The 8,827-nt window shown below is 49.4% G+C and overlaps 5 protein-coding genes across 5 annotated transcripts; all 5 read right to left on the minus strand.

Moving 5' to 3' along the window:
* Positions 1–412: 412 nt before the first annotated feature.
* Positions 413–4,168, minus strand: COCMIDRAFT_110814 (uncharacterized protein; the record flags this gene model as incomplete). Its single annotated transcript, XM_007695596.1, has 5 exons — positions 413–768; positions 919–1,696; positions 1,766–2,787; positions 2,834–3,487; positions 3,544–4,168. The coding sequence occupies 5 exons, from the start codon at positions 4,166–4,168 to the stop codon at positions 413–415; spliced, it is 3,435 nt and encodes a 1,144-aa protein (XP_007693786.1).
* Positions 4,169–4,631: 463 nt separating this feature from the next.
* On the minus strand, positions 4,632–4,850 carry COCMIDRAFT_59280 (uncharacterized protein; the record flags this gene model as incomplete). Its single annotated transcript, XM_007695597.1, has 1 exon — positions 4,632–4,850. A coding segment is annotated over one exon (219 nt), but the record flags the coding sequence as incomplete, so codon positions are not given.
* A 57-nt stretch (positions 4,851–4,907) lies between these two features.
* On the minus strand, positions 4,908–5,111 carry COCMIDRAFT_64286 (uncharacterized protein; the record flags this gene model as incomplete). The annotated part of the gene is made up of 1 exon (XM_007695598.1): positions 4,908–5,111. A coding segment is annotated over one exon (204 nt), but the record flags the coding sequence as incomplete, so codon positions are not given.
* A 15-nt stretch (positions 5,112–5,126) lies between these two features.
* On the minus strand, positions 5,127–5,339 carry COCMIDRAFT_55264 (uncharacterized protein; the record flags this gene model as incomplete). The annotated part of the gene is made up of 1 exon (XM_007695599.1): positions 5,127–5,339. A coding segment is annotated over one exon (213 nt), but the record flags the coding sequence as incomplete, so codon positions are not given.
* A 1,853-nt stretch (positions 5,340–7,192) lies between these two features.
* Positions 7,193–8,548, minus strand: COCMIDRAFT_10255 (uncharacterized protein; the record flags this gene model as incomplete). The annotated part of the gene is made up of 4 exons (XM_007695600.1): positions 7,193–7,276; positions 7,348–7,360; positions 7,422–7,512; positions 7,570–8,548. The coding sequence occupies 4 exons, from the start codon at positions 8,546–8,548 to the stop codon at positions 7,193–7,195; spliced, it is 1,167 nt and encodes a 388-aa protein (XP_007693790.1).
* Between the last annotated feature and the right edge of the window lie 279 nt (positions 8,549–8,827).

Genomic DNA, 8,827 nt, shown 5'->3' on the forward strand with positions numbered 1-8,827 from the left:
GCTTTATAAAGCTAGAAGTTAAGAAAGTTAAGTAGTAATAGTAATGCAGAGAGCTAAAGTAGTGACGGCTCTATATTATTAGGTGCGCAGCCTCCTATTAAAACTACTACGCGCGGCCGCAATACTAAGCTACTAGCAAAATTTAACTAGATAGAACGATTACTTAGACTACTTAGACTACTTTACTAAGTTTTCTCATAATGATAGCTTTTGTGTGGGTGTCTACAGCCTCATTTGTGGTGGGTGGGCATCCTAAGCGGGGTGTTGCATTGAGTGAACTGTTGCACGCACTGACCACCTACAGTAACCCTCAACACGATATACTCTAGTTCAAAGGTATTGATCCTAACTGGAAAGGGCACGTAATTCGTATTATCGTACATTGGCTTCAATCAAGATACAATCATAGATTTCAGACCCTTCGGCGCTTGTGCGCAGATACTCCAGATGTTTGGCCGCTATCAAAAACGGGCCACTCCTGTAAAAGCGCTTTCATGCAAGCGGCAGCAGAACCTGCTGCGTACCAGTGCCAGTCATCGTTTTTATGGCTATCTGCATAATCGCATGCACCCTTGATCACTATGGTTGGGATCTCTTCCCATGCTCCTGCGCCTTCCATCTCGAACCCCAGAATTCCCTTCTCTTCTTTAGCTTTCCTATCTCTGTCCTCGCCAGATTTCATAACAGTATCGCCAGATGCTACATAGCCAAAGTGTATCCATTGATCGGTTTCTGTATGTGTTGGGTGCTCAGACCGTATCCCTTGAGCTTTCATGAGACGCTGACGAACCAACAATTGTTTAACATCGCATCCTAATTCCACACAGGACTTCCTGGCAGCCTCGCCGCATACAATGGTACCACTTGCGCAAATTCGGTTGATGCAATCCGCCAAGTCTTGGTGTTGATGGCGATAACTGGAGTGGTAGAGCTTATCTTTTTCCAATCCAGGATACTTGAAGCCGTCGTCATCTAGTGTCTTACAGGCTTCTTCCAGATTAGAAGCGGTACGCCTAGCCAGCTCACGGTGTCCCACGCGGCCTTGAATCTTATTCAAGAAAGACCGAATTGCTCCGTCCGGCCGGGACAAACTGTCATGATGGTTGTCCTTTCTGACAAAACCGACCGGGTATTGCTTTCCAAGGTCATACTGTACAAGATCAGTGCTAATGATCACATCGCCCAGTAGAATCTCCGTTGGAGGGCTTAGTGTGGGGTAGGGGATGCCACCACATATACCCACAACAAGCCCTAATTTAATCCCCTCGAAGCTCTGATTGAGAGAAATCGAGGCCACTGCCGCTTCGCGTTTGCCCATACCAGCCATATGTACCAAGACCACGTTGTGTCCAGCAAGGTGGCCTACAGTGTATGTGTTTTTGTCTGTATGGAATTGTCCGTAGTTGCACCACGTGCCGTCAAAGAAGGCTTGAACCGCATCGGCTTCGACCGGCAGAGCGCACAGTATAGCAATTTGAAACTCGCTACGGCTCGTAGGCTGGCAAGGTCGTTTGTCAAGCGCAGAAATGGCGTCGTTGAACATCCGTTTTGACGCTGGTTGATCTACTGTGTAACTGCTAAAGCATCTTTTGGGCGACGGTTGGCTCATAGGCGAAGTAACGGACTCGACTGAAATGTAGTTTCTAGAAAGATCTGGAGCGGATTTTGCCTCGTGCCTGTGGGAGTAGCTTCTGGCCTGTTGAATAGGCAAGATGGGCACCTTACCCTTAGCTGCAAGCTGCAAGCGGGCATCAGGCGGACCTACACCTATCAGAACTGCACCTAGTATCTCCGATCCGTCCCAATAGATGTTGTAGGAGGCTGGAGCAGGCGCTCGTTTTTGTAGGATTCGCGCTGTCTCAGCGTGTTTGGAAAGATATTCATTCGAACAGGGGCATGGCTGGACCGGTCTGCTCGGATGATGTCGTAGGATACTGTGGAACAACGTTTGTGGATTGTCAAGGCGCTTGTGGACAAGGTTCAGGATGACACCGAAGTCAGACGTTAAAGTGGCTAAGTAGTGCTGGTTCTTCGGCAATTGCTCCCAGTAATTGCAGAGATTGCAAGAATCCTCTGGTTGGATGAGATTGCCAAATCCGACGCCGAACAGAGTGACCGCGTGGAGTGCTCGGACTACTTCAGTCCAGCTTTGATCAGCCGTAGGTATGGTGTCCATACATGGATACAGAGGAGATCCCTGATTAGCCAGATCCATGAAGTCCCAACCTTCAAGGGGCTCATGCGAATCATCGCCGTGTTGCTCATCTATTGGACTGGCTGTGGCCGCTCTGATCTGGTGATCTATAATCTTTTCAAAAATATGAACAAAATGTTCAATCCGGTCCTGTACTTTATCGTAGCCGTCTTTGTTCTTGAATATCTTCAGCTCTCTGTGCTCGGGATTCAGCAGAACCTCCATGGCTGAGTCAGCAGAATGAGGTCCTTCCGCATCCTGCATCATTTCCGGCTTGATGAGACATGTTGAACTAACAACACCCTTTCTATCGCTTTCGATCGAAGCGCGTAAGACATGTAGAAAGGCAGTAGTACCGTTAACGATCCATCCTCGCTCATCTTCTGTGTCCCATAGCACAACGAATGTCTTGGAGAAGAACTTTAGGCTTTGAGATTGGAAGTTGGTAGGAACTCTGGCGACGGAGCCGAAGGTGTAACAATCGCCAATTGGAACATGATCCAGACGAGCAACCTCCTTCCCTCGGAGTCCATGTCCTCCAATTGGCTTGGGAAGTACTGTACCCCTAATGTCGTATGATGCTTCTTTGGTTCCTGGTTACATGTTAGTGAACTTCCTGGTCACATGTGATCTGCTTACCAGCGACAAATTTTGCTTGTGAGCACCAACCAACGACGTGTCTCAAAGAGCTCAAATGAGACATGTCAATGCCTTCTATATGTGGGCCCGCTTCGTGCAAGTATGAGATGCGTTCGCCGCTTGGAAGTCGCAGGAAGTGCCATAATAGCAGGTCTCCGTATTGTCTTCGCGGTATCAACATTGACGCGTGGCCCTTGATGAACAGCTTTCCGTCAAACATGTTAACGTGTCTCGTTCCCACTAAGCCTGCCATCATATTGATTGGCATCTCCAAACCTGTGTTGGGCTCGACTCGACGCGGTATAGGGTAACCCTTCACAATGACTGGGTTTTGAAACATGTTATGCCAGCATTGACATTGCGCTTTGATTTGCTGTTCACTGTCTTGTTGCACGGAGAAAGTAATACAGAATCTCACATGGGCTTTGAGTCCCTTCTCGAGTCGCTCGACCGATTGGCTCGCAATGCGGGCTTCCTCAAGACGTGGTACTGAGTAAGCAAACTCTGAGCTGGAAGGTGAAGTCCGAAGCGCCGAACCGATCCATGCGAATTGTTCACCGACTTCTGCAACCGAATACGCTGTCCCGATAGTTTCCACCATGAACAAAGGCCCAGATATCCAAGCTTTGACCTTGGTACCGTCGATTAAACCGCCTAGAGATTGTTGTCAGCGTCAAGAGAGAACAGAAGAAAATCAGCCCGTGACTTACATGAGTACTCTTGGCTGTGACGATCAGATATGACCTCTTTCACCAAGCGCATAATTTCTGCGCCAGAGAACGGCCATGTTTGTACCAAGTATTTGACGCATGTCAAAGCTTGAGCGTCAGTCGAAGAGCCGGTGAGGGTAACGAAGGTCTCAATCAAGTCACCCCGTGCTTCTTCGTAGCCTTGTTCCTGAAGAAATGTGACTGGATCCCAACGCACTTCGAATACAGCCTTGAAAGTTTCCGCAGGGTATTGTCTGCTCATGATGTGAGAGCTCGGCAGGTGCTTGATAATGCCCTGTCTGGTCTCAACCATATAGTTTGGCGTCGCGGGAGCCAGGCGACACTCGCGGCGTAGACTCTCCAGAAGCCATCGATACGCCACATTCTCAAATAAGAGACTCCGATACTCAGAAAGCTCCTGCATCTCGGGGTCTATCATGCGGTCTTTTTCAGTCGACCAATCACCACGTTCATGGTCATCCGCATCGTAGCTGGAAATGTCTCTGTCATCTCCATGTCTGTCATCGATGCCACTGTCTTCGCAGCCGACATCCTCAGAGAGTTGATTTTCGTCATTTGGTGGTTCGTATGCCGCATCTTCTATGCTTTCATGCCAGCGATCCATTTGCTCACTAAGTGGCATGATACCAAAGATGTCTATCTCGGGTGCTGAGAGTGCTTTCTCGAGGGTGTGGACGATTCTTCTATTATACTGGCATCAGTACTGTGGCCGCCAAAGGATTAATGAATTATACGTACTCGCGATTTTTGTAGACGAACACCATAATGTTTCTGTGCTTCTCGTCCTGTGATCTGCGCCCCACACTCAACGCAAATCCCTTGAGCAACTCAGGAAGGACGTTGTATATCCTCTCCAACAGCTGGCCATTCGATTTATCGAATCGAACTTTGTCTGCAATATCACGAACAATTTCATCGACGTAGTCTTCCTTCGTTGTTTCCGGGATAGTGAAGTTAGAGTACGTTGTTTTGACATCATCAGCATCGACAGTTCCAACTGCAAAGCCATCCACGGATCGTGTTGGCATAGACGAATAGCCGGAATCAGCATTGGATCTTTCCAGAGAATGACTTGCCACATATTCATGTAGCAGACTTACAACTGCCAGATGCCCATTCTCATTAGCAAGGGATAACGACGAGAATCCCTTCGCGTTCTTAGTTTGAACGCTAACGCTGCCAGTCGCCAGAAGCAACCTAGCGACATCAATATGCCCACTGCATGACGCCAACATCAGCGCCGTCATGTCGTTGGTGTTACGGAGGTCGACTTCAGAGCTGTGCATCGCTTCGAGCAGCATCTTGACAACCTCAACTTGCCCTCGGCTTGATGCCAAAATAAGTGGCGTGTTACCATCTTCATCGCGTACATTGACTTTCACTCCCCTATCCAACAAAATCCTGGCCACTTTCACATGCCCATTTTCTGCAGCTGAGTGCAGTGGTGTGGGTCCAGAATTGGCTGGGGCATGAAAGTTTGCACCTACGTCGAGCAGAAAGATCACGATGTCGGCGTAGCCATTCTTTGCTGCTGCATAGATAGGGGTCCATCCATTCTCAGTAGCAGCCGAAAAGAGTGCATTGCCGTGGTATCCGCCCTGCGCGTTGACATCAGCGCCCCTCTGGACCAGCAGCATTACTATCTCTTTGTAGCCTCCAGCTGAAGCCGCAATGAGTGCATTGCCGTAGTATCCACCCTGCGCGTCAACGTTGGCCCCCCCTTCTAGAAGCATTCGAGTTAGAATACTCGCTCCCTTCTCTGCTGCTACGTACAGTGGTGTTTGGCCCTTTATGTCTTTTGAGTCAAGGTCCAAGATCCCCAATCTAATCAAATACGAACATACAGCTACACTACCGATCTCCACTACATGCATGAGCATTCCTGTCTCTTTAGAGTATATGAAGTCGCGGCCTAGACTTCCTTCTATCCTCTCGTATAAAGAACTTTCTTCCAGCCGGCTCCTGCCGTGGTCAGGCATTAACTGAGCGGCTTGGAGGCCTTCGATACATGCCTGCATAGCCTCCTGGCTTCCAGTGGCATTAGCTGCGAAGAAGGCGCAGCCGTAACGTTCGTCCTCTACATCTAGGCACAAATTAACTAACAGGTGGACCCTAATCAGGTTCGCTGCGTTAATCTCGGCCAGCAAATATAGCAGACTAACGCGTTCCGTGTGTCTCCGCGCCTCATGCTTCTCAAACAGGTTGTCGAGTTTGACCCATCAAGGAAGCGGGAATGTATCGAGGAATTCCGCCTAAGGGATGCCTCCGCTTTATGCGGCGTCCGCGTGGTATAGCACATTGCGGACGGCATACTCTAGAAAGGGAAATATTTGGGTTACTAACTTCCGCAGGTCGACTGCTTATTACGAGGAGGCTTTTGGAAGCTTATCGGGAATCCACAAGGGCGTAGCAACGACAATGCTGATATAGTCAAGACAGCACTGCTTTAGTCGTTCGTGACTTTAACCCGAGAAGTTATAATAGTACTCTAGCCAGATCTTATTAAGACTATTATCTTCAAGTAAAAAGTCCCTTGCTAATCGTGTATGAACTGAACCCTCTGCCCTCTTAAAATAGTGACCTTAGTAAGACCTTTCGATGAATCAAGGATGAACCGTGAAATATCGTCTTTACTGATCTCCTCATAGTTCAATTCTGCCACTGCTTCAAGATCGACACCTGATAGGATAGCATGATATAGCTGTTCTGGATTGAGCAGCTGCTTTGTAAAAAGCACCCACTGGATGCATAGCACTAGCATATCCTTGTTGCGCGAGTCTTGCGTCAGGATGTTGCGGAATAGCTCCTGCATGCCCCTAGGGGTTGCCTCCAACTTACCTTGAAGTGTATGTAACTGCCCATTGTTGAACTCTTTATTTAAGATGTCGACTATGAGAACAACCCAGAAAAAGATCCCTGACGCCTTCTCCTGAAGCTTAGCTCGGACCTGCTATGCAATCTTGGTCTCCCCGATCTTTAGCTCAGTCTCGACGTAGTTGCTGATGTCTTGCGAGTGCCCCTCTTGTTCCTCTAGCACTAGCTCTAGCCCGTTTTGGATTTTGATATGTGGTTAGTGCCTGCTCGAGAAGCACACCTGGAAGCGGATCCCGCTTGACACGGCTAGATCGCCAATGTGCTCGAAGAACTGAATCATATCTCGAACCTGCTTTTCTTCACACTGGTGAAGCGCATCGATGAAGCATATAACAGAAGAGCCTCCTAAGCTCAACATGGATCGTTTTATCAGTATCTCTAGCGTGCTGATATCCCACTGGTGATCTGCGGTGAACTTTAAGGCTAACAGGCTAAGCAAATCGAAAACACCCTAAAGCGCCGGGAGACGCTCAAGAAGCTGTAGCAATATAGAACGATATGTCCCGATTATAGACTTCTCTAAGTCTTGGCCGAGCGCGGAAAAGAAGAAGGAGAGTACGATATGGTCCTTCATCGTCCTGCGAGCATTAGCTAGCGCATACTTCATCAACGTCAACTTACCCGTCCCAGCCTTGCCCTTAATCCACAAGAAGCCATGGTGTTCATCTAGCTTGGTTGTATCGAGCCAGTTAAGGTACTACTCACTCTTCAAGAACCATTTGCACGTCTTGGGGTGGGCGGTCCTAATCGTCATCTAGCGCGCATCAATCTGGTCAAACCTTAGAGAGTCCAGTAGACTCTGCCTTTGTTCATCGTTCAGCAGTGTTCGTGAGAGTTCCTAGGAGTGTGTAGGGACTAGCATAGTAAGAATAAGCCGCTTCTGTGGTTAGGGGCGATTGAGCTACGTACGTGTGCCAGTCCACTGTCTATTTAGTTTAGTCGAAGTTTAGTGAAGGAGTGTTAGTTAGACATGAAGAACTCACTCTACAGAACCACTCTCTGAGCCCTCAGAGATGACGGTCTTTATGCGCTTCCGAGAAGCATGGTCAAAAGGTGATGACTGACGGTAATGTTCTATCAACACGTCAGCCCGAAAGCATCATTGACAGCAATACAGTCGTTTAGACTAACCATCCTTGCTGCGCATGGCATCCTCCGCCCGGCATGTGTCCATCACCTCTGCTGGCGATATCACCGCCAACAGCTCCTTCGCGTACGCTGCTGCTGTCCCCGCCGCGTAAGCCTGCCATTTGTAGTTCTTATGTGAGTCGGCGTAGTTAGAGATACCGCGGATAACAAGGCATGGGAAGCTATGTATTAGCCCCGCCGCCTCCATCTCAAAGCACAGTACCCCACCAAGCTCTGCGCTGACCCTATCTCTCTGGGTAGCATCCTTTATCACCTGATTACCAGACGCGATCGTGCCGTAATGTACCGTCACCTCTTCTTCGCTCTCGCGTAATAGTCGGGGCTGTTGACCCTCGAAGCTACACTGGTCGCACGTGTCACCGCGCTCGTGGTTGTAGGCTGCCTTGAATAGAACATCGGGCCCTGCGTTAGCGCGTTGGAACTCGGCGATGCTCTCTAGCCTAGAGATATGCTGTGAAAGCTGGCTCCTGCCGCGCAGATCCCTCGCCCGCACTTGAGCTACCGCACTAAGCAGAATACGCGGCGGTGGGTTTAGTGATCCTTTGCGCTTGACGTCGCCTGGTGTCGTTTTGCCTATATCGTACTGTATCACCCCAAAGAACGTGTCGTGAAACTGGCTGGCTACTACCACGTCCCCCAGCCGGACGTCTGGCCCAGCGCTTGGGACGCCGCCGCCAATACCTACCATCAGCCCAAACCGGATATTCGTGAATATCGCTTGCATCTGCGTCGCCACTGCGGCTGCTGGATTATTGCCGATCTGGCTGGTAGGTAGGCATATAATAGCGACGTTGTGGCCGCTAACTGAGCCTAATGTGTATAGGTTCTCGTCGTTATCGGCCGTGTTATGCTCGAGATCAAGGTGCTCTTCATCTAGCATCATCCGTGCTGCCGCCAGCTCGATGGGTAGCGCGCACACCCACCCTACGGTGTAGTCTTCGCGGCGTGGTTGGCGTGGCATTTGGGGCCGTCACGACGAGAGTGGAAACGAAAATGGATGAATGACCGTCTGAAGTCAATGCATGCGAAAATCAGAGTGTGGTTAGAGTCTGGCAGCAGCAGCGCTGTCGACAGTCGCTGTCGCTCAGCCTCAGCCTCAGCCTTGTGGGTGGCCAGCGCTGCAGCCTGTCGCCTACATATCGGCATGGTGAACAATGAGTGACAATGCAAGCCAAGAAAATTGTTATCAGGCTGATATCGCTAAACAAATCATCGAAAATGTTAATTATCATGTAGACAT

Source organism: Bipolaris oryzae (assembly GCF_000523455.1).
Source record: "Bipolaris oryzae ATCC 44560 unplaced genomic scaffold scaffold_359, whole genome shotgun sequence".
Classification (NCBI taxonomy): Eukaryota; Fungi; Ascomycota; class Dothideomycetes; order Pleosporales; family Pleosporaceae; genus Bipolaris; species Bipolaris oryzae.